Here is a 25,610-nt window from a genome sequence, read left to right on the forward strand (position 1 = left end):
GGAGCATAATAAAACGGTGAACAAGAATAACATGGATACATGCAGAAATGGCTGAGTAATAGGTCAAATGACATTCTCAATACAACTGCCATGACAGCCAGCTTCTAAAATCAGCTAAGTATTCTGTGAGTAAATTTTCGAGACACAATAGATGGGAGGACATAACGGTACACAAACATCTAGCTGAGAGGAATGTTGAAAACATGAACATTTGTGACATACAATTCAAGACAGTGAAATACCAGGTGTGTGAAACAAAACGGAAATGGAGAGATAAATAAATATCAAAAGGAAGCACTTTACTGCTTGATATTACATTACTTCAATATCTACTCACAACACATCAGCTATTACAATTTACCTCACTTTTCCAAAGACTTTTTATTTGAAACTGTATCGCATCAAGAAGTCCCATTACCTGATTGAAGTGCTCCCACATTCGTCCAACCATGTCGGGAAACCTGAGCACCAACCGCATCAAAACCCATTCCTGCATGTGTCGAACTGATGCATGAGCCTCATTAACCAGGCATTTCCAGACAAACTGCCACAGTGCCTGGAGACTGTCTCCCTGCAACACAACCACACAGGTAATGTGGGAGCCTCACACACCAGACATTTCCAGACAAACTGCCACAGTGCCTGGAGACTGTCTCCCTGCAACACAACCACACAGGTAATGTGGGAGCCTCACACACCAGACATTTCCAGACAAACTGCCACAGTGCCTGGAGAATGTCTCCCTGCAACACAACCACACAGGTAATGTGGGAGCCTCACACACCAGGCATTTCCAGACAAACTGCCACAGTGCCTGGAGACTGTCTCCCTGCAACACAACCACACAGGTAATGTGGGAGCCTCACACACCAGGCATTTCCAGACAAACTGCCACAGTTACTTACTTACTTACTTACTTACTTACTTACTTACTTACTTACTTACTTACTTTGGAGATTTAACGTGCGCTTTCCGACTGATGCGTATTTCGCACACGGGCCCGGCCAGGCCATTTAATGTGTTTCCGAAAGGGGCGAGGGTGGTCTGTGCAACCCAAGAGGGGGCTTTAGGGGTTGCTTATATAGAATTTGGGAATTTTGAGATTTGGAATAGATGCCGATGGGGTTGGGGAGGAGAACTAAGGGAGCTGGGTATGGTGGATGATTGTTTGTTTATGTGATTTTGATTTGGTAGGTTATTATGGTTTTAGATGCGTTTTATTAGTTCCGTTTTGATTAAGAATACGCCTAAGGCCTTGAAGTTTTCTAGTTTATTTTGTGGGTTTAGTATTGCTTCTAGAGTGAGAGCCTTGTTTAGATTGAGGGTGGTTTGTAATGCGGTTCGATGTGTTAGGTAGTGTGTGCAGTGGATGAGTGCGTGTTCTGGGGTTTCTGGTTGTTTGCAGTGTGGGCAGTTACCTGTAGTGTGTTTTTTAAATTTTTTTAGGTGGTTATTTAGGTTGGTGTGTCCTGTTTGGAGTTTAGTGATTACTCTGTCGATTTTTTTTGGTGGATGGAGAATTTTTGGTTTGGTTAGTGGTTTGCTGAGCACTCTTTTGATTTGGCTATTTGAGTTTAGATATAGGTTATGCCATTTTTTGGTGATTTTTTGCTTGTTAACACTTTTAATTTCTGATTTTGAGATGGGTAAGTTTAAGCTTATTTCTGGGATTTTGAGGGATAGTTTAGCTGCTTTATCGGCGTTTTCATTACCGTATATTCCTACGTGGGCGGGTATCCACAAGAAGGTTATTTGTTTGCCTGCCTTAGTTAGGTCGTTGGAGCTTTTAAGTATTTGATTTATTAATTTAGGTCGGTTTTTGGTATTTTTGTTTTGGAGGGCTTGTAGTCCACTTAAGGAGTCAGTAAGTATTAGGATTTTTTGGTGGTTTTTGGATTCTTGATTGTGGAGGGCTGAGGCCATGCCCATTAGTTCTGCCGTGAATATTGATTGGTTATTTGGGAGTCGGAAAGATTGTGTGGTTTTAGTTGGCTGTGTGGTATGGACTCCGAAACCCGTGTGTTTGGAGGTCGGATCTGAGGATCCGTCCGTGTAAATGTGACACCAATTTGGCCAATTTTTGTGTATGTATGCTAGTGTGGTAGTTTTAGCTATGTTTGGGTCGGTTTGTTTATTTATTTGGCTAGCTAGTGTTGTGTCTATTTTGGGTATTTTAAGTTTAGGTGTGAAGATATTTGATTGTTTGCAGTTTTGTTTAAGATTTTTAATTTGGTGTTCATTGAGGTAGTTTGTTATTCTTTGGGATATTGGGTAAGTAAGGGGTGTTTACGAGCTAGAGCTTGGTTTTTAGGGCTGATGTTTTGGTTTATTAAGTTTTGGATGAGAGGGTTTGATTGGGACGCGGCCCAGAAATTTAAGCTTAGCTGTTCCCTGCGTAGACTTAGTGGCATCTCTCCTGTTAAGGCCTGAAGTGAGGTGTAGGAGGTGCCATGTTGGGTGCGTGTAATGAGTTTGAGAGCCTGATATTGTATTGAGTCAAGTTTTTTAGATAGAGAGTTGTTTAGGGTGTTGTATATGGCGCAGCCGTAGTCTAGTTTTGATCTAATTAGGGATATGTAGAGAGAGAGTTATTATTTATGCCACAGTTATTATTATTCATGTTATATACTTTAGAGAAATCAGTTCGTAATATCCATTCTTCATCATTTACGTTTTTGCTCGGAAAAGTCCACCATCTTGGATAAATCAAAACCCCAAAACATGTAACTGCAGCATTGACTTGTATTAGCAGTGATCACTTCATAGCATTCAATTGATAACATTTCATAACATTTATTTAAGTATAACAAGGTTGATCCGCCTCCGCTGATTGTGTTGATTCGCCGCGATTGTGTTGATTCACCACTGATTGCGTACAGCCAATTGTCAGTGACACTTGACACTGAGTGAGATTTCTCAGTTCGCTATACACATCACTAATTAGTGATACATGGGCTTGTCGGTGATCAGATATCAGTTCGCTGTAGAGAGTTGGTTATATACATAAATTTTATATGATATCATGTTGGAGATAAAGTGGGGATTTTTAAACAGTTTGATGTATCCGTTTGTTTGCTCTATCCATGTTCGTTATATGCGTGTTCTACTGTATGATTGATATGATTGGTTGATATATCTTGGTAAGTGTAGGTGAATGAGCATTGTATGTCTGATATGAGAGGCTGTTGTACTATATATTTTTATACATTATTTTACCATAGGATATCACTTATACATATATAAAGTATTCTGCATATCTATTTCTTTTTTATGCAGATTTGTCAGTGGCTGTCAGTGGCAACGTTCGCCGTGTACACATGGTTACCGGTATTACCAGTACAGGTTTCACCTATCTTGTATGTAATGTCATCTTAGATATTGTATAAATAGTCTATATTCCATGATTTGTAATACTTTCTAAAGTTACATACAGCATGTTCATTATCACTTTACTATCATAATCTTATATTAATATATTTTGTTTCTGTGTAGATCAATGTATTATACAAATATGTGCAGTTCTAGATGATGTACAGAACTTATATTTATCAATGAAAGTGATATCTATATTTTATAAATTCAAAGTGTACCTGTAACAGAATGTACATATTTCACATTTGCTTATGTTGTTATTTCATTGTTTCCGGCTGACTTATGTACATTGGTCAATACAATTCATAATAAACGTCATCAGCCTCACCCCGGCCCACAGCTGTTGGTGATTTTTTGGGTCGGTATATTGCCTACTCTACTATCGGCCAACACAAGCACAGTTACAGTGGAGCCTACAGTGAGGAACAAGATAGACGTTGCTACTGCCATCAAGTGCCATTACGTGGACTGGAGCGCTCCAATTTAGTACTTCCTTAGTATTCCTTAGTTAGTTCCCATATTTATTATCACACTTAATCTCTTAGTGTTCTTCTAGTGTCGCTAAATAAGCGCAATAATCTTGAACGCGACATTACAGCCTATCTCACCTCAACTATTATTATATTTAGATTTAGTATTAGTGTTTTGCATCAGTAACAGCAAGTATCTGTCTGTGTGTGTGAATGAATGATGTGCTGAGGCAACCTATTAGTAGTTAGTAAAACTAAACTATGTAACTAAATAAACTGTTAGGTATGTTGTGTTAGATTACGTGTGGTTTATTTGTTTATTATTTGAAAATTTGAATATTATGCACAGAAAAAAAATACACCGTACCCCTTCAGCGAAGTCCGGCAAACGAACGGATGATGAGAAACTTTGTCAGAACAAATTCGAAATTTGAGATAAAAAAATCACCAGACATGTTGATTTACCGTTTAAATTGTATATTTTGTTCAGCTAGGCAGCTTGTTCATTTAAATGTAGCTTTTACTAAACATATTTAAAATAATAATAACCCTAATTGAAGCAGCTGATTGCTATTGCCGGGTATTAATTTTTTACATGGAACCAGTCTGACCAGTCACCGTGCACGTGATCGCGTGATCGCCAGAATTACGTGTTGACATAGAATCGTCCAACAAAAACAAATATGACTATTAACGAATCAAAGTATGGCATTTATGATATATGTATCCATTCTCTGTCAACTAAAGTTCAATTCAAGGCGTCAATAGCCGTAATCTAACTGTGGTTGCTGTTAATAACGGTGAGTTGTGCGATCTTCCGATCACTTCACACACGATTTTGCCGAAATTAATTAAAACAATATTAAAAGAAATTTTGAATAAACTTAATGAAATAAGTTACAAACATAACTCCAGATAAACAAAGAACACTTTTTATAGCCAGACGGTGTAATTACATGAATAATTTGCGAACTTCAGTATGGATTTGTTGACATGGTATTTCCGGTGTTACATGCTCACGGTAATGTCTTTCCATGGGGGGAAAAACCTCAAAACTCATTAATTCGTGTATAATGCGCACCCCCTTCTACACAGCTGTGCTTTTTGGAAAAAAAGTGCGCACTATACTCAAGAAACTACGGTAGTTCTGCAAACATTCGGTGTTGTAGGTTCTGTGTTCAGTGTTTCTTTCTCTTGGGTTGCTGGTGCTATAATCATATCATGCTGTAGCCCCATACCCACCTACAATTGCATGCGTCTGCTTACAATTTGCACTGCCACTATTTTCATGAATAATATTTGTTACTAAACATTAGTTGTATGTTAGCATTATCCCTTAGGTTTATTTAGCATTATTCTAGTGTTGTTCATTTAAACCAGCCATGACATTTGACAAAATCATGACATATGATAGGTATTGAGACTTAACCAAAATTGCTACCGAAATGACTTGTTATTTTTATTTTAAACAGTGTAAGCATATTTCATAAATGTTCTGTGATTAGGTCCCTCTGGTATAAGGGAGGTAACTCTGTCCATACCTTGTAGTCCAGGCCCTTAGGGAGCCGTTAGTGGGTATCGTGCAGATGTGTCTACAAGCATCAAATTTGGCACATCTGTAGACCAGAATATACTTAATTTATTTTTGGAGGGCGCCAAAGCCGGTGATCATTGGAGCCGCCATTTGGCAAAATCCAAGATGGCCACCAGTCCCTTTTTGTTTGTTTGTTTGTTTGTTGTTTAACGCCGCACTCGGCATTATTCTAGCTATATGATGGCGGTCTGTAAAATAATCGAGTCTGGACCAGACTATCCAGTGATTGACATCATGAGCATCGATCCACGCAATTGGGATCGATGACATGTTTCAACCAAGTCAGCGAGCCTGACCACCCGATCCCATTAGTCGCTTTTTATCGACAAGCATAATCGCCTTTTACGGCAAGAATGGGTTGCTGAAGACCTATTCTACCCCGGAATCTTCATGGGTCCAGTCCCTTTTTTATTGTATCCTAACTTAGTAACCAAAAGTCATACTGTCATGAATGAAGGCGCTTTTCGTAGGTTTTTTACCTCAAGGATTCCAAATCTGAGCTTTATTTTGACATACAAAATACCCTTTGTCCAATTTAGTTGTCAGATTATACCCAGGGGCATAATTATGGGCAAAAACTTGCAGGTACAGGTTTAATTCGGATGTGACACAATAATGTTATTTTCTGGTCTGCAAATGAGTATAATGCACTGCTGGTGGTAGATGGTTTATATTACTGAACACACAAAGGTCACATATACTACATTGGATGTATTTCTTTCTTCCTCAAGAAACGCTGATATACATGTAGGTGGTCATGACTAATTGTCCAATGAATTTATTCATATTTTTCCGTCTCTGTAGTTGTTTATGGCTGATTTGGTGAGAATAGTAGTCGTGGTGGTAAAGACTGACATGGTGGTGGTGATGAAATAATTGTAAATTGTGTGATATTGCCTGAGTTTCATCCAATTGCTACAGTGCAAATAGCAAAGTAGCCCTTGTTGAGGATTCAGCCTCTGATTATAAGCTATCTGCGGTTCGACAGATGTACCGAACACTAATGGAAGAACAAGAAGGTGCCTGTCACAATACCAGGCAGCCACATTCAACATGGTTAAAAGAGCAAGGATCAGTCACATGAACAGTCCAATAAGAGTCTACAGGCACAAATACATCATTATGAAACAGGAAGTCGTCACATCTCTCTCTAGGGTTCATGAAGTTGGAGAGGACCTTCATGCACAATACATTTCACAGACACTCGACAAGGTGACAGTGCCAGTGTCAAACACTATCCGCCGTAATATAATCTTGACATTCGCCAATTGTCCTGATCTGACCAAAATAAGGAAACAAGACCAGTGGTTTACAGTAGAAAAATATGACTCTAATGACAACACTCTACCTTTCACTACAATTACAACCAGATGTGGATATGGAAGAGTTTTTTCGTTTTGAAAATCAATGGGAACCACCAAGTTAGATCTTACGTGGTTCACTTGGATTCGGCAACAAGTGTGATATTCTGGAATGCATCAAATCGCCAACTGGTCGAGCACATCCAGGAAAGTTAGCCACAGTTGTTGTGTTGGATATGGCAACTGTTGTTCATATGGTGCGGCCCACATCAGCAAATGGCTTTGCTGAGTATGTTACACAACACATTGTGTCATTCCTGGAGTCTCAGATAACCGCAGTAACAGTTGCATGTATATATGCCACATGGGATAGCTACCCAGGAAACAACCCATGGACTATGATTGGGGATGGCCACACACGAATCCCAAAGCATGACTGGAACAGTGGATTTCTCAAAAACGAGGATAACAAAAAGGAGTTATTCTCTTTCCTCAGTGAGGAGCTTTTCAAGATATTCCTTCATCTGGCACATGCTGTAGCACAGGGCCACCAGACAGCTTATGTTCGTATTGTTGATAGTGACGTGGTGGTCCTTGCCATACGCTTCTTCTCTACACTTGGTCTCTCAGAGCTGTGGTTGTGTTTCGGTAGCGGGAATAAAATTTGCGATATTCCCATTTATGATATCTGTTCCTATCTTGGACCTTCGTGGTCTCTGACATTGTAGCTTTTCCATTCGACATCACAGCTCCTTGGGTTTGGCAAGAAGACTGATTGGGCATCTTGACAAAACACACCAGGACTCACTGAAACACTGGTGACTAACCAATCAACCAGAACTGTTCAGCCTTGAGTCTCTTCACATGCAGAAGCTGGAACGATTGTAGTTATCATGTTAAGACGGTGGTAACTGGTTACCATTTTGGACAATTCTCCAGGATACCACTAAGTCATGTTCCTTCCTTTTGCTTTGCTGTTGCGAAAGGTATTGCACCGGAAACTGTAAATACAGTATAGCTGGAGTCTGCTGCATGGGGTTATGCAAATATGAAGGTGGATGTGTGGATGCCTCGATCAATTAGATTAAATCTTGCCACAGTGATGTTTAACCCACACTAGAGATCTTTAAGTTTGTAATGTTCTTTTTATATATTTTATGTTGTTCTCAGTTGTGAACTGTTCTGTGATGTAAAATGACCATAAAAATAAAGTTGATTTGATTAAAATATGTTTTCAAACACTTAATTGGCCAAAACGCACTTCTATGTCAAAACAAGGCTCCTTGAGGTCAAAAACCTATAATCCTATGACTTTTGGTAATGAAGTTTGGACAAAATCCAAGTAGGGACTGGCGACCATCTTGGATTTTGCCAATATGGCGGCCCCCATGATGACCGGCTTTGGCGCCCTCCAAAAATGAATTAAGTATGTTCTGGTCTACAGATGTGCCAAATTTGATGCTTGTAGACACATCTGCACGATATCCCCCTAAGGGCCTGGACTATTGTGAGTGGTCATTTATATTTGTCATATCCGATATTTTTGTGCTAAGGTTGGTTGGTTTGTTGTTTAACGCCGCACTCAGCAATATTCCAGCTATATGACGGCGGTCTGTATAAATAATCGAGACTGGACCAGACAATCCAGTGATTGATATTATGAGCATCGACCCACGCAATTGGGATCGATGACATCCATCAACCAAGTCAGCGAGTCTGACCACCTGATCCCGTTAGTCGCCTTTTACGACAAGCATAGTCACCTTTTACGAGTTTATTAAAGCTGATTGCAAAAACCTTCTATTTTTCATGAATTAATCTGAAACTTTTTTTGTTGTTGACACAATCATGCCCCCCCACCTTAGAGATGATGTTTACAATGTTTCATCAATTTTCATTCATGAATACACAAGTTATCATGTACACAAACTTTCATAACGCCACACCCACAGTGACACACCTTACCTTCAATGTAAAACAATCCTCTAGTGATCTTGACCTTATACGGGGGTCACCCAAAATTTCATACAATCAAGACCCCCACCTTAGAGATCATGTATTCTTACGTTCATCAAATCCCCTTCTTAAATAAGAATGTTGATGACTGTGCGTAGTTGCATTCAATCACATGTCAAAAGAGGACGTATATAAGAGGAACATCAAGTATGAAGACTACCATATGTCATAAGCCTGGGGAGAGTTCTGATTCAACACATCAAGCAGCTTCCCCTAACAGGGATGTTTAATTTCATCCTGAAGTATGAGTATACATTTTCTTACCATATTCTTGCCATATTTTGAAAAAAGAACTGACCTCTTTTATGAATGGTTCCAGTACACAAATTGCCTGAAAGATCCTGTTCTTCTGTCTGTGACAGAGTGAGTTGTTGAATTGACGGTACTCGGCCAACTCCATGAGTGCATCATGCCGGGCACACAGGTCAAGGGTCAATGCCTGGGCAAAGTCTGCATGAGATGCTTCATTTGGGTCCAGGTGTGACAGAAAATTGATGGCAAATACACGAACAATGCCATCACCCTTTGAGAATCTGAACAAAAGAGAGATTGAGACAGTAGACCAGTAGGTAGAGCATGGATTCATGATGCACAAGCTTGGAAATACAGAAAATAAAAGCCAGTCAGTTCATGTTACATACTGAGTCTGTAGTTACTTTGACAGGTTATGCTGGGCATGGGTAATATCTGCAGGGAGCAGACAGGAGTCTTCACTACACATGACTGAACAACATACCTCGGCATAACATCATTCACTGACAACATCTTTCCCTGGTTCTCAATGTAGTATGTCACATCCAAAATTAGTCTGAAAAAAAGCAAAAAAAGTGACAATGTCTTGGTCAGGAATCATACAAAGTTACCTGTCACTAGGACATGTACTACAGCCTCACCTGTCACTAAGACATGTACTACAGCCTCACCTGTCACTAAGACATGTACTACAGCCTCACCTGTCATTAAGACATGTACTACAGCCTCACCTGTCATTAAGACATGTACTACAGCCTCACCTGTCACTAAGACATGTACTACAGCCTCACCTGTCACTAAGACATGTACTACTCACCATTAAGACATTTATTACAGGCTCACCTGTCACTAAGACATGTACTACAGCCTCACCTGTCATTAAGACATGTACTACAGCCTCACCTGTCACTAAGACACGTACTACAGCCTCACCTGTCATTAACACATTTATTACAGCCTCACCTGTCACTAAGACATGTACTACAGCCTCACCTGTCACTAAGACATGTACTACAGCCTCACCTATCATTAACACATTTATTACAGCCTCACTTGTCACTAAGACATGTACCACAGCCTCACCTATCATTAAGACATTTATTACAGCCTCACCTGTCATTAAGACATGTACTACAGCCTCACCTGTCACTAAGACATGTACTACAGCCTCACCTGTCACTAAGACATGTACTACAGCCTCACCTGTCACTAGGACATGTACTACAGCCTCACCTGTCATTAAGACATGTACTACAACCTCACCTGTCATTAAGACATGTACTACAGCCTCACCTGTCATTAAGACATGTACTACAGCCTCACCTGTCACTAAGACATGTACTACAGCCTCACCTGTCACTAAGACATGTACTACAGCCTCACCTGTCACTAGGACATGTACTACAGCCTCACCTGTCATTAAGACATGTACTACAGCCTCACCTGTCACTAAGACATGTACTACAGCCTCACCTGTCATTAAGACATGTACTACAGCCTCACCTGTCACTAAGACATGTACTACAGCCTCACCTGTCACTAAGACATGTACTACAACCTCACCTGTCATTAAGACATGTACTACAGCCTCACCTGTCATTAAGACATGTACTACAGCCTTACCTGTCACTAAGACATGTACTACAACCTCACCTGTCATTAACACATTTATTACAGCCTCACTTGTCACTAAGACATGTACTACAGCCTCACCTGTCATTAAGACATGTACTACAGCCTCACCTGTCACTAAGACATGTACTACAACCTCACCTGTCAGTTCTGTGGTGCATGCCACCAAACATACATGCATCTGCTAGGATGGAGCGGAAATTGTTGGCAATCTGTATGCCATGATCATCTGAGACGAGATGTGGGTAAAGATGTTCTATCAGCATGTTGGCCACACCCATCTTTTCTTCTCCCAGCTTGAAAAGCAGACCCATGTGCTACAAAAGGTGAATATTGTTATTGTTAAAACATAACTGTAAGTGTTGACATTTGCACAAGACAGATAATGTGCTACAAGCGTTACTTACTGTAGTTAGTCATACACACAGGAATACCTAACTGTAACTTGGTGTAATCAAAGCCAGAAATAAAAACGTAACAATAGTAATTTTCACCTCTTGCAGACACTCGTTGACCTGGGAACCAGGACTCGATGGTAACAATGGAGTCTGTGTTAACAGTTTAATGACCCCACCTTCAGCAGACACTCACTGACCATGGAGCCAGGATTCGATGGCAACAATTGAGTCTCTGTTAACAGTTTAATGACCCCACCTTCAGCAGACACTCACTGACCATGGAGCCAGGATTCGATGGCAACAATTAAGTCTGTGTTAACAGTTTAATGACCCCACCTTCAGCAGACACTCACTGACCTGGGAACCAGGACTCGATGGCAACAATGGAGTCTGTGTTAACAGTTTAATGACCCCACCTTCATCAGACACTCGTTGACCTGGGAGCCAGGAGTTTATGGCAACAATAGAGTCTGTGTTAACAGTTTAATGACCCAACCTTCAGCAGACACTCACTGACCTGGGAGCCGGGAGTCGATGGCAATAATGGAGTCTGTGTTAACAGTTTAATGACCCCACCTTCATCAGACACTCGTTGACCTGGGAGCCAGGAGTTTATGGCAACAATAGAGTCTGTGTTAACAGTTTAATGACCCAACCTTCAGCAGACACTCACTGACCTGGGAGCCGGGAGTCGATGGCAATAATGGAGTCTGTGTTAACAGTTTAATGACCCCACCTTCAGCAGACACTCACTGACCTGGGAGCAAGGACTCGATGGCAACAATGGAGTCCATGTTAACAGTTTAATGACCCCACCTTCAGCAGACACTCGTTGACCTGGGAGCCATGGACTGCCAGCAGCAGTGGACTCTGTGTTAACAGTTTGACAACACAGGACAGTTTCCGCCAGTAAGAAGCAGTGTGTAGCTCCTCACTAGCCTTGACCCATGCTACATGCAGCATCTTGCACACTGTGTCTGGTTCCACGGTCACCAGCTGTCAACAGAGAATCGTGTAGTCAAGTAAGTAAACTGGGAACAGTATTTCAGTAATACCACAATCTCAGTAAAATTAGCTCTTTCACTCCAAACGATATCTCTCTGCATGAAGATCTGAGGACACTTTCATAGGTCGCCTTTTGTTAAACTCTGAGTTAACTTTGACCACTTAATCTAACTGAATGACTCGATGGTTGTTGAGCAAATCAGATGTCATCTTTCTAAAATGATTCAGCTTCAATTCTTTACCACCTCAATTAAGATCTACACAAGAGATATAGAACTCAAATAAACCTCCTACACCACACCTTTTGGGTGTAGATGCCATGGTGATCCGAATCGACAGGATACATAAAATATCCACAACATAATAACATATCTACATATATAGGCATTCAATTTTGATTACCGAAAAAAAGTGCGCACTATACTCAAGAAAATATGGTATTTTGTTTTCAAGATACAGAAATCAGATATGCTTGTATGACTGCTTCGTTCACTCGTGCCAAGAAGTTAGAAGCCTTGACATGATGGGCTGATTAGAAAGTTCCCTTTGACACAGAGTGGCATTGTTATATCATAATGAGATTAGTAAAATCTAAAAATTGTTTACAATTGGATACTTATCCTGAATTGCTACCTCAATGCTTCTCCTGCTGTTCTGTGACTAGGAGACGGAGCTGTGAGAGGTCCTGGCTAGAGAAATTGTTGTACCAACCACTTACTTCCTCCCACAGCTACCATGTGACTGGAAGTGGCGACATCACAACCACATCACTGCTAGTGACATCTGAAAAACTTCATGTGGAGGTACCAAAGCAATGAGAGGGCACTTCAGATGTAGTAATGAAGGATAAGTATCCAAACGTAAAAAATATTTAGACTTTACTAAAAAAATTATCTTATCCTGCATTTTTATGAGACGGAATGGAGGGGAGGCAAACATTTCAGATGGAATTAAGACCCTCCAACTGATCCGGGTAACCAGATAGCATCCTGAGTGGGAAAAAACAGAAACCACAGACCTTTCTGTCTGATAGAGCTACACCAGAGAGAGTTGGAGGTGTGAAATCCAGTGACAGAAAGGTAGTAAAGTTACAAATTCCTATTCAAGCAGATGGAATAAGTGGAAACTTGAAAGCCTCTAGTCTGGGGTAATTTCTACCAGAGAGGTTGCACGGTCAGTTCCGAGCTGTATGAGACATGACCGTCTGGGGGTGTGTGACTTGCTGCACCACCACCTGGGAACCAAAACTATGGACACCTTGCACAACTTCAAGAGCCACACCTCAGAGATGATGACTTGTGAAGACGGCATCTGACAATTGCTGCGGTGGAAGCAACAGCTCGAATCTCATAGGGGTTGTTGGCACTAGGTGGGTCCATACCGGCAAGGTCGTAAGCCTGCAGAATAATGGAGTGCAGCAATAGTGAGATAGTGTTACAACTAACTTCTGTCTAGGATGTAGGCGAGACCAGAATGTACAGTCGTTTCCAACATGAACGTGGTGTCTTGGATCGACGGAGGAAAACTTCAATACCGCATTCAAATCCCAGGCTGGGGGACGAAACTTAGCACATTGATTATCCAGACAAAACTACTGCAATAGTGACGGAAGTTCTGAGATCTTAGTCATTCTGTATGACTGGGGGAATGTACCTGTAGGTGTAGCCACCTTGGGAGCGGCTGCCGAGGTCTCACCAACCAATTCTGAGCCAGTCACCAAAGCAATCAAAAGCTGTGATAGATTCAGTGTGTGTTTCATATTTTGCAAAACCCTGGTAAGTAGTACAGGTGTCAGAAAAGCATTCACTTTTAGGTCTGTCCAGGGGAACGCTGAATGTGTCGACCGTACAAGACAGAGGGTCAGGGATCAGGGAGATGTAGGTCCGGAGAGGATAATTCTGGCTGGTGGCAAACATGTTGATCAGTGGCAGGCTGAACTGCTCGCACACCAGGTGAAGGCATGGGGGTGGAAGCCACTTTGTCCGATGTGGACAATGGGGTGTGGGGTGTGTGTGTGTGTGTGTGCGTGTGTGTGTGTGTGTGTGGGGGGGGGGGTGCGGAAAGAGAAGTTAGAGCAGGGGAAGACCACATTTTGTCCCTTTCATCAACATCTGGGCCTGGGGAGGGAGCGGCTGAGGCCAACCAGTCTGCCATCCAATCCGGCACTTGGTTCAGTCCCTGGTACATTCCCAACTCAAATGCGGTCGACTCGCAATGGACAGGCCAACTGAGTTCGTCGAAAAGTCTGATGGATAATCATGTTGTCGATGAAGTGGAGAATGACTACCAGACTGATGTTTGGAGTGAGACGATCTGGAAGTACGACTGGAAGACAAGGAGAGAAAGAGACACATTTATAAGACCAAGGAGGTGTGGAGGCATCTTCTAGAGGAGCCAAGGACAAATGTGAGGTAGTCATAGTTATTGGCAATTGAGGCCTATACATATGCATAAGGGGAGTAATTAGCACTGAAGCAGAAGCTGGGGGCGCTAGAGGTATACTGATTAATGGTTGAAACCCCGGAGGCGCTGATGATTGCGGCATGGTTGGGGATAATAACACCTGAGTCAACTTCGGCCACCTCTGAAGTCAGAGAAGTGTCCCTGTGGTCTGCCATCTTGGGATGCCTGCAGGCACATTGGGTGTGTCATTTTCTCAAGACCCTAATAAGTAATCTCTCACTGGGGAAGAGATCACGGCAAAACCACTGCGACAACCAGAAACAGGAAACCATTCAATCGGTGCACCGGGGTTGGGGAGCCCTGGTTGATTGATTGCTCCGACATTGTGAGCAATGCGACATATCATTTCAATGAAATAGACAAACGTTGCAAGCAGAATAGACACACATGCCAACAAAAAGAAACAGGCATGTAATTAAAAACTTCACTAGAGCAAATTACGAAATAAAGAGTATGATTATACACTTAAATAGCCCAGAATAGAAAAGTATATAGTACATGAACAAGAGCTGAGACAGACATATTGAATTATCAAAGCACACAACATGCAAACATGACAATGTGGTAAAACAAGATGGCTGATGGCACAACACACATGTGAAGTAAGCAAGGGAATGCCAAAGTCAAGCAACAATTACCCTAAGGTAAACGTGAAAAGACCACAATAGTACACCAGACTATAATATATACAACTGAGAGCGTATTGGTTATCAAGGGATAAGCAAAAGGATAGGCAAAGGATGCTATCTGGTTCTTCATACTGGGGAGCTTTATTCTCAAACGTCTGTACAGTCAGATGACTAGCAGTGATGTGGTTTTACGTGACGTCGCCACCTCCAGTCACATGGTAGCTGTGGGAGGGAGGAAGCCACACAACTAGTCGGTACAACAAATTCTGCAGCCTGGACCTCTCACTGCTCCGTTTCCTAGGTCAAAGAACAGCAGTAGAAGCATTAAGGTAGTAATGCAGGAAAAGATAAAAGAAATTAAGTAATATCACAGCATGTCAGCTTAATGTGGGAGGAGAGTCTAAAGTTAACCACCTTGGTGAACGCCACATACACAGGTCTGATGCTGACAAAACAATAATCCTAATCAGAGTGAATCTGGGCCTGACCCCACTTTCCTGGCAACTTTGCTCAGTGAACTGCAATGCTTTAGAGAACTGGGCCAACTGTGACACTGGTTTGAGACCAGTTATTATTACTGACTTTAAAGCTACCATTCAATCTGATTTGTGCTGTACTTTCTTTTGTCATAGTGGCCTAGTGGATTGGGCAAAACATCTTGGCCATGCCATACCAAAAGACTTTTAAAGATGGTGTGTGTTGTTACCCTGCCTCGCTAAACAAGGACTGGTTAGCTCAGTGTTAGAATACTGTGTTAAACCATGTTGTCCATGTTAAATTGTGGCATGGTATCTCAGTGGGCTAGCACTGTAAAACTGGCATTAGTCTGGACTAGTACAAGCATGTGCATGAACATACTCACACACATTCACATATGCACATCTCTATATAAAGTGCAATAATGCATGAATGCGACACTAAACGCCATGCTACCTCACTCCTTTTGTCATATGCCAAATTCACAGTACAAGGAAATCTAATTATATATTATGAAAAATAATGTTGTCATATTGTTAAAATTTTTGAGCATGTCTACCCATACCTCGGACAGGAGACACTGTACACAATGGAGAACCTGGATGTCCGAGTCCCTCGTGCCAACATCAAATGCATCATAGCAAGTCTCTAGGAGTTGAGTGGCTGACAGTCGTCTGGGGGACCTCTTCAGAAGGAAATACATGCACTGCCACTGACTGGAGATATATCTAGATACGACCCTGCCCCAGTCCTTCTGGGAAATCCTCGACTCACTGCAATTGAAATCCTACACTTTATATTGGGAAAGTCGAGGGATCTGATGCAGTGATGCAGTAGTCATTGTACATTGTTACCGTGTGGGTAATAACGTTTTTCAATTTACCTATTGCTTGTTTTTGATGCTTGTTTAGTAAATGATGGGATCATTGTCATGGACACAGTGAATTCCAGGATTGTTTCTGTGATGTCTGCCATTGTGTCTGAGGGCTGGAAACTATCAACTATGTCTGACACTGCAGCCAGCAGCCACAGCAATGACACAGTCTGGATCTGACTTTCCAGATATACCTGCAAACACACACAAACAAATGGATGAGGAGCTACTTTATAAAAATGTGCATTCAGTTGTTCATTCCTTCTTTCACATAAATAGGCTTATGCAAGAACTACAGGCATATACTTGATGCATTGTCCTACACATACCTGGGGCAAGGCCTGTAGATGCTGTAGCTTGCTAACGCAGGTGGTGACGAGGCTGAAGAGAGACTGACACCTCATGTCCAGGGGCAGGTATTTGAGGCACCTCTCCATGCAGCCTGTGTACATATCCAGCAATACCAGGTCAGCCATCTGCACAGAGGTGGTAGGCACAGATAACCAACTATAGGACACACATAATAATGTACTATTCTGGGGGAGAAGTCTGTTTTGTTTTGTCAGAGACAGAATATTTATTTAGATGGTGGCCTGTATTTATCTGGACCAACGAATCCAGTGACTGATATGGTGAGCTCCACACTGTCAGGGTATGATGACAATCAAGACACCTGACCTCCCAATCCATTAAGATGCCTTTTACTCCCAACATAGGATGCTGGAAACGTATTCTCACCCGGAATCCAAATAAGGGCATATGTCAGTTTTCATAGAGCATTATCACAATTCTAGTAAAATCGTAGATATTTTTTATATTTGTATACTTATCCTACATTACTCCTTAATGCATATTACTGCTTGTTCTTGACAGAGAAAAGAGCTGTGTGAGGGTCTTTACTTGAAGAAGTTGCTCCAACTAGCTGAGAGGCCAGCCCAACCAAAGGAAGTGACGTCACGGATCCTCACATTACTCTGTAGTCCGAAACATCGGAAGGCATCGTTGGGAGGTAGATCTGCGATGGGTGGGTCCCTTTAGATGCAGTAATGCAGGATAAGTATACAAATATAAATATATCTAGGATTTTACTAGATTTTTTACTTATCCTGCATTACTCCTTAATGCATCTTTATCGCACGGAACCGGCGGTGGGCATACCTTCAGATGTGGACTTTCATCTGTTATTTCCAGACTCTGTTCCCTAGCCAATCCTTGGCTGTGTGGTCAGCATCAGGTGACCACTCCATGTATAGGAAACTCTGTTTCCCTCAGCCTGTCTTCGGTTGTATGGTCGGCCTGGATGACCATTACATGAAAAGGAAGAGTCAGGTATGCGTTGTGTCCTGGTACTGCGCAGCCTGAAAATAACGCTCTGTTAGGTCGAGACTGGAGCACCGAGCCGTATGCAAATGAGGCATGAACCTTCTAGTCCATGGCTTACAACAGGGAAGGTCAAAAGGCCGGCGTAGTTAATGACGTGTAGTAGTGGTGACCTGCTGGGCCACTGCTAACGGACCAAAGCAGTGCGTGCCTTGCACATCCTCCAATGCGACGTCTCACAGGTAGTGACTGGCGAAGACCGTGTTGGAACGCCAGAAACATCCCTCCATGATGGTGCTTAGAGAGCAGTTGCTGTGCAGCACCATGATGGAGGCGACCGCCCGGATCTCATGCGGGTTGTTGGAGCATGGGGGGTCCAATCCCGGGGCCTTGTAGGCCTGAAGGATGATGGCTCTAGCCAGAGGGCAATCGCTGACTTCCGCTCAGGAGGTCGCCGATATCGGTACGAAAAGGCGTCGTCGTTGTCAACAGCGTTCCTTGGATCGTCGGATGTAGCAACGAAGCAATCTAACTGGACGGAGCTCTAGTTCATCTTCCGCGCCCACAATCGATGACGGGGGTGGGGGTGAGGGGGGGGAATGAGGAACGATCTAAGGGCTAGCCTGGGAGCTGATTCTTTGCAATGAAGTCCCAGCACAGGCCCAGATGCACGGCTCCGTGTGCTCCCTGCTCAAAACGGACCCGTGTGACGTCTAAGGCGTGTAGCTCACTGACACAGGCTACTGTAGCGAGCGCCAGTAGGAAGACCTAGGCCGTGGGCTAGGTATGACCCACGAACACCCCTCCCACATCCAAACCCCACTAATTTTTTTTAAAGCATATAAACATACTAAACATGATTTTAAATGTGAACAAGAAAAAAGTTGGGACGAACTTATTGTTACAGCCTTTCAAAGTATGGTACCCTACATCGCGTTTTCGGCCGGATTTGCCGTATATCACTTGGGGGTATGATTACGTTTTACGCTGTCATCTCACTAGTCTAGTGATCCACTGATCTTCAAGTGTGATATACCACTGGAAGCCATACATAAGTGCAAATTCACCTTAACTAGTAGCTGTACTAAAGAATCTGAAACTCAACTTGAAATGGCAAAATTTGTCAAAATATCAAGCCTGCGTCCAAGATATTGATTTGTATGTTTGCTGAAATAAATAACATTTACATTATGATCAGGTTTTTTTGGCACAGCTATATGGTTGCCATCTTGAATATGTTACACAAAGGTCCATTTCATTCAAAGTTCTGAAATCGACTCGAGCATTATAATGTGAACCTCTTATATGCATACAAAAGTGAGTGATATTGGAGTTGTCAAGAAGTATTCTGTATGATTGTCCACAAGTAGATCAATAATCAGCCTACATCAAATTATGGTGTTTATATATGGTTTCCTATGGTATATAACACATCAAGGTCGGTGAATAACACACAAGATGACAAGCCAAATCCTGAGCATATATCCAAGCGTTGTTCCGATGTAGCTAAGCCGAGAATGAAATATTGGGTATCCTACTCTGATATTATAAGAGTACCGGTAGTAAATTTGTTCCAAATTGTGCAAAAGATTTTCACCTGGTAACATCACATGTAAAGAAGTACTTCAAGAGATGTACTGGAACACGTGTTAGAAGATTATAATGGAATCAGGCACACGTACCTAGAACATATACCGGATTAAAGGTTTCTGCGAGAAGAATTTGGTTTTATCGGGATATATGACGTTCGATTTGCCATGGGTTGGTCCATATTCACTCAATACCAATTATTGATACCTAGGAGAGGTACTTATATATGGCTTCCAGTGGTATATCACACTTGAAGATCAGTGGATCACTAGTGAGATGACAGCGTAAAACGTATAATCATACCCCCAAGTGATATACGGCAAATCCGGCCGAAAACGTGATGTAGGGTACCATACTTTGAAAGGCTGTAACAACAAGTTCGTCCCAACTTTTTTCTTGTTAACATTCAAAATCATTTTTAGTATGTTTCTGGGCTTTAAAAAAAATTAGTGGGGTTTGGATGTGGGAGGGGTGCGCGTGGGTCATACCTAGCCCAAGGCCTAACCGTCTTTTTCGTCAGATTGTAGAATGACGACGTTTCGAGGGGCTCGAAAGGCGCATCTCTCAGCGAGGTGAGAATGACGTTCAAGTCCCAGGCCGGAGGATGGAACTTCCCCTTTTGGTCTTCCAGTCGAATGAGCGGAGCAGTGCCTGTAGTTCCGGGATTTTCGTCATGCGTCAATCCTTCGGAACTGTCAGGACGGAGTTGAGCGCCACAAGGTAGGTCATGATGGTACTGCCTTTGAGCTTATGCTTGTGTTGCAGATGGAGCATGAACTCAGCCAGGAATTGAGGTGATGCAGATGTGGGGTCTTGGTGCTTACTCCTGCAAAAGCTCTCAAAGGATTGCCACTTGTCATCATAAAGGCTCCTGATGGTTGGGCGATGTGCCATCGTGATGGCCTCTGCCGCTCTGGCCGAGTAGCCCTTGGCGTTCAATGCTTTCTGTAAATGGACCAGACATGAAGACGTAACCTGTCTGCTCCTGGGTGTGGCTGTCTGCTGTGAGGGTGGATCAGCAGATTTGGCCAATCTGGGAGTGGCAGTGGGTTGACGACGGACAGCTCTCTGAGGTCGACGAACCAAGCCCTCGCGACCAAAGTCGATCTTCTGGACGCTTTCAGTCCTTCCCAGGGGACGCTGAAAGTGTCGACTGCCCAAGCCAGTGGATCCGGTACCGGAGATATGTAGGTCTGGATCTGGGAAGTTTCCACTCTAGGGCACTGTGCAGATAGGCGCCATCTGAAAGGCTGCTTGAGTTGGCTGTCTGGCCTGTAAGTACTGAATGTACTGGAGGAGGGAGGCGTCTATCATGGGTGTCTGTGCCGTAGTGAGGGGCTCCTGTGGGAGACCGAGCGTCTGTGCCATAGGCTGGGGTGCCTGTGGATGACTGAGCATCTGTCCGCAGGATAGTATAGGCGCCGTCTGGTATGTGAGCGCACGCCAGGCGTCACAGAGGTCACCGCCGTAAAGATCGACGCTGTCGTGGTTGTCAAAGTACTCTGGGTAGAGACTACAACCGTGGGGTCCGACATCATGGTAGCAGTTGAGGTGGCCGATTTGGAAAGCGAAACCTCGGTATGGTCTGACGTTTCCTGGCCTGCTGTGTTCTGCGTTTTTTACACACACGGAGGTACTGTCTGAAAACTGTGGATGAAAGCAGTAAACAGTCTTTACATCGGTGACCCTGGAGGCATTGAGATGAACAATTAAGGCACAGGGGGTGGGGATCCCACGCCGACATATTACGCCGGCACTTTGAGCAGGAGGGCATGATATCTGCAAAGAAGCAGTGTAAAATCACAATGCGTCCCCGCCAGATTATGTGTGCTATAATTTGTTTATCCCACTGTGTGGGTTTATGAAACAAATAATACAACAAACGTAAGACAACATACAACAAAACAAAACCATACTTGCGAGGATACGCCAATCGTGGGGTACCAAGCAAAAGAATATAGAACGCAAACCAGTTCACTAACTGCTGACTACGCAAAATATAAAGATGGCTACTTGGAGCAACAAGACACCTGGCCTTAAGTTTTCTTTTGAGAAAACGCCAGTAAGTGTCTCATACATTTACGCACATGTTATCAAACATAGAATGTACAAAATACAAACCGTAGGCACAAAGACAAAAAACATTAACTCAGATAGCAAACACATGAGGGTTTGAATCAGTTTTATGTTACAGCAAAAAAAACCGGTCTTCTCTCATCAAGGGACAAGAGTAATGTGAGGATCCGTGATGTCACTTCCTTTGGTCACGTGGGAGCTACGTGATGGGCTGGCCTCTCAGCTAGTTGGAGCAACTTCTTCAAGCAAAGAGCCTCACACAGATCTTTTCTCTGTCAAGAAACAAGCAGTAATATGCATTAAGGAGTAATGCAGGATAAGTAAAAGATTTATGCTTATATTCAGAATGTCTGAAAAATGGCTAACAGAAATGTAAAATTCTTAATCTGCATTACAATCATTTAACTTCATTCACCTCTGTGATGTCCTGTGTGACTCTGTTACCAATGTACACCACCAGCTCCTGCCAGCACCCCACCACTGCCTCCTGCACACGCTGGTCACACTCACACACACCTCCTGAAACTGCAAAGAAGAAAAGAAATAACTGACGTGTTGAGCTTATTTTCCAGTAGTGTCATGGGTATGTACGATTAGAAACAAAAAGTGACTCACTTTTTAAAGTTTGTCGATTTGCAATAAAATAACAAGAAACATCAGAAGATTAACAAATCCCCCTGGTCCCAACAAATTCGAAAGAAAACATCATCTGACTGTTTCTTCAAGTCCAACTTGATGAGAGAGAAATTCTATCTAATCCATCCAAATACAAGAGTAGTTATTCAGCTATCTAAACAATACCATGGAATTGGGATTCATGTATTTCTATGTCAGGTACACACCACTATGAGCAGAGTCAAAATCAAACTTATTGGCATGGAAACAGAAACATTATAAATTATAAAAATCCCTAAACAGCAAAGGGCACCAGTTGACAACCTGCTCTTTGTGTGTGCACAGTCTCAAGAAAGAGTACATATCAGTTTTAGAGGTATGGTCTGTACGACACACCATGAAGAACAGAGTCAAACTTGTTGCCATGAAAACAGAAAATATATAAATTCTAAACGCCCCTTAGTAGCAAAGGCACCATTTGACAACCTTGTCTTTGTGTGTGTAAAGTGTTAGGAAAGAATACTTGGCAAAAGGCACCACTTCATACATATACTAGGTTTGGATGATAAGTCTTTCACATTTTTCAAGTTGTTCTCTGGAAATGACACCTACCCCCACCCTTTTGAGACAAAGTCCAAACTGTTTCCATGCAAATCTAGAAATTAAAAATGCCCCAAATCCGCAAACAGCAAATGGCACCACTTTCAGGATATGTTTGATATATCTGCCAAGTTTTGAGATACACTACAGAAATGAAATGATTACAGACGGACAGACGGACAGACAGATGAGGCATTAACTATATCGCCCTGCATTATGTGCTGGGGGGATAACAATACCTGCGTTTTTTTCAGTCAAAACTGCCTTGAACAAAATGTGGGAAATCTAAAAGTACACCACATAAATCCCAGTTCTTGATAGCTATAACAAGAGTCATCAGAAAGTTGACATATCCCCCTGGCAGCTGTCTGTAAAGTAACCACTAGTAAATGTGCAATTCTCTATATAATGAGTCAACAGTTGAATGTTCTTTAAGAAGCATACATTGTTTACCCACTGAATGGTTTTCGAATTCTGGCCCGGAAACGAATCTTTTCCCCAATGGAGTCTAGGTCCAACTTCTTTCCATAAAAATTGTAAAAAATAAAAATTCGTAAAAAAAAAATATAGTGAAAGGCAGCACTTCACTATGTGACTGATAGCTTTGCCAAGTTTCGATCAAATACACTGAATGGTTTTCAAATTCTGCCCCGGAAACGAACCCCATCCCCAATTGAGTCTGTGTCCAACTTCATTCCATAACAATTTAAAAATATAATAATTAAAAAATTCCCAAAATATCAAAAGGCACCACTTCAGTATGTGCCTGATAGCTTTTCGAAGCTTCGATCAAAGACACTGAATGGTTTTCGAATTCTGCCCTGGAAACGAACCCCATCCCCAATTGAGTCTATGTCCAACTTCATTCCATAAAAATTTTAAAAAATAAAAATTAGAAAAATCCCAAAATATCAAAAAGCACCACTTCAGCATGTGCCTGATAGCTTTGCCAAGTTTCGATCAAATACACTGAATGGTTTTCAAATTCTGCCCCGGAAACGAACCCCATCCCCAATTGAGTCTATGTCCAACTTCATTCCATAAAAATTTAAAAAAATAAAAAATGAGAAAAATCCCAAAATATCAAAAGGCACCACTTCAGTATGTGCCTGATAGATTTACCAAGTCTCGATCAAATACACTGAATGGTTTGGGAATTCTGCCCTAGAAAAGGAAATGATTACGGACGGACGGATGGAAAGACAGACTGGCTGATTGCTATATCCCTCCACATTATATGCCGGGGGGATAAAAATGTCTGACTCACCACTGGAGTGTTCGGTTGCCAAGGTAGCCAGAAGACTGACAGCACGATCAGCCTTTACCTTTGTCATATAGGGATGGGAGTTAATACTTCTGATGACATCTGTGATCTGACCTAAGATGAAGTCAAGGCCAATACTATCTTCTCTTTGTATTTGTTTAAATATGCCAGCATCCAAGGCAATGACAAGCAGACGGACAATCTTCGTCATCATCAAAGAATTGAACATTCCTGATTCTGCAAGTAACAATTAACATATAAAAAACAGTTCATGGTTATGTAGCTCACATGAATTCTTCTGGAATTAATCAGATTAGCTCAGGAAAGTCATACAAGAGCAAAGAAGTAAAAACAGAAGACAATCCCAAACAAGCATGAAATACTCATAATCCCCGCCAATATGACATGTCTGGTTGTGTGCAAGGCAAGAAATATTGAACGGTTTTCAAGAACTGCTCCGATAAGGAGTACTACCGCTATTTTCAGTCGTTGCCATGGAAACAAAAAATAAATATTTCACAAATCCCAAACTATCAAAGGGCACCGGTTTACCACTAGACCTATCTATGTGCCAAGTTTGGTTAAGAAATATTGTACAGTTTTCAAAAACTGCTCTGAAAAAGGAACGCTCACCCCATTTTCAGTCTAAGTCAAACTCGCTCCCATGGAAACTCAAAAATAATCTTTTTAAAAATTCAAAACTATAAAAAAGCGGCAGTTCACCACCAAATCTATCTATATGCCAAGTTGATTAAGATATCTCTCATGTTTTTTTAGTTCTGCTTCGGAAACGAAATGTGAATGACGGACGAAAGGACAGGACAGACAGACAGCAACTATTCCTTTATCCCCTTTCCACTTCGTGACGGGGGATAATAAATAGACATCCTCACATCATGTTACCTACACAAGTAGCACACTACACAGCAAAACATAACATGACTGTGAGTCATACCACATAAATACTGAAGACCAAATTGCATAATGGTACATGCAGAAACGTCAGACAGTCAAGCATCTTCCCGAGGCAAGAGAGTTAACTGACTTTAAAAGTTAGTTTCCACCCTTGCCGAACTAGGCTGGAATTCCTGGGCTCGATTGTAGCACCACCAGTGGCTATTATGAGTGATGTCCCTCCTATGCCTCTCCTATAGACCAATCAGATTCCACCACTTGCATCACTTGCATTTGCTTCAAACAAAATGGTGGCGCCCGGTCGATCGATAATCAAGATCTATATTGTGATTGAATGGGTCTTACATCACCAAGTGCATCAAATCATGTGAGCACCTTGAAAAGATTTGGAAAATATCTGTTGACAACGAGATGGCATTGCACATGATTTGCGAATCCTGCAATCGACGGAAATCTGATTGACAGTTTATGAACCGGATTTCGATTTCGTTGCGCGATTGTGATTGGACTATGCATAGACTCGTTAGTCCAGCCAAAATATAACTCCATAATACCAGCCTAGTTCGGCAAGGGTGGAAACTAGATGATTATAGTGAGTTAACTCCATTGCCTCGGGAAGATGACAGTCAAGTGATTGATAACAAGTTGTGGTCGGTGAAGGAAATGTAGTTAGTGTAAATGTTTATGCCCAGTTGTGTTAACGGGACCACCACACTTTGCATACTTCAACATATTGGGTACATGTTC

General features: G+C 42.1%; 1 protein-coding gene across 2 annotated transcripts in view; it reads right to left on the bottom strand.

Moving 5' to 3' along the window:
- LOC139443186 (probable methyltransferase TARBP1) overlaps nucleotides 1–25,610 on the bottom strand; it is a 78,135-nt gene that overhangs the window by 10,756 nt on the left and 41,769 nt on the right. For both annotated transcript variants that reach the window (XM_071224146.1, XM_071224145.1), the window contains exons 9-18: nucleotides 23,952–24,185; nucleotides 21,885–21,994; nucleotides 16,813–16,959; nucleotides 16,493–16,677; nucleotides 16,175–16,382; nucleotides 11,852–12,031; nucleotides 10,779–10,954; nucleotides 9,490–9,561; nucleotides 9,052–9,286; nucleotides 419–571 (exon numbers count right to left, since the gene is read on the bottom strand). In XM_071224146.1, the coding sequence (XP_071080247.1) occupies nucleotides 419–571; nucleotides 9,052–9,286; nucleotides 9,490–9,561; nucleotides 10,779–10,954; nucleotides 11,852–12,031; nucleotides 16,175–16,382; nucleotides 16,493–16,677; nucleotides 16,813–16,959; nucleotides 21,885–21,994; nucleotides 23,952–24,185 (1,700 nt within the window). The remainder of the gene's footprint in view (nucleotides 1–418; nucleotides 572–9,051; nucleotides 9,287–9,489; nucleotides 9,562–10,778; nucleotides 10,955–11,851; nucleotides 12,032–16,174; nucleotides 16,383–16,492; nucleotides 16,678–16,812; nucleotides 16,960–21,884; nucleotides 21,995–23,951; nucleotides 24,186–25,610) is intronic.

This window comes from Haliotis cracherodii, unplaced genomic scaffold (genome assembly GCF_022045235.1).
Source record: "Haliotis cracherodii isolate W230 unplaced genomic scaffold, xgHalCrac1.p SCAF_5, whole genome shotgun sequence".
Taxonomy (NCBI): domain Eukaryota; kingdom Metazoa; phylum Mollusca; class Gastropoda; order Lepetellida; family Haliotidae; genus Haliotis; species Haliotis cracherodii.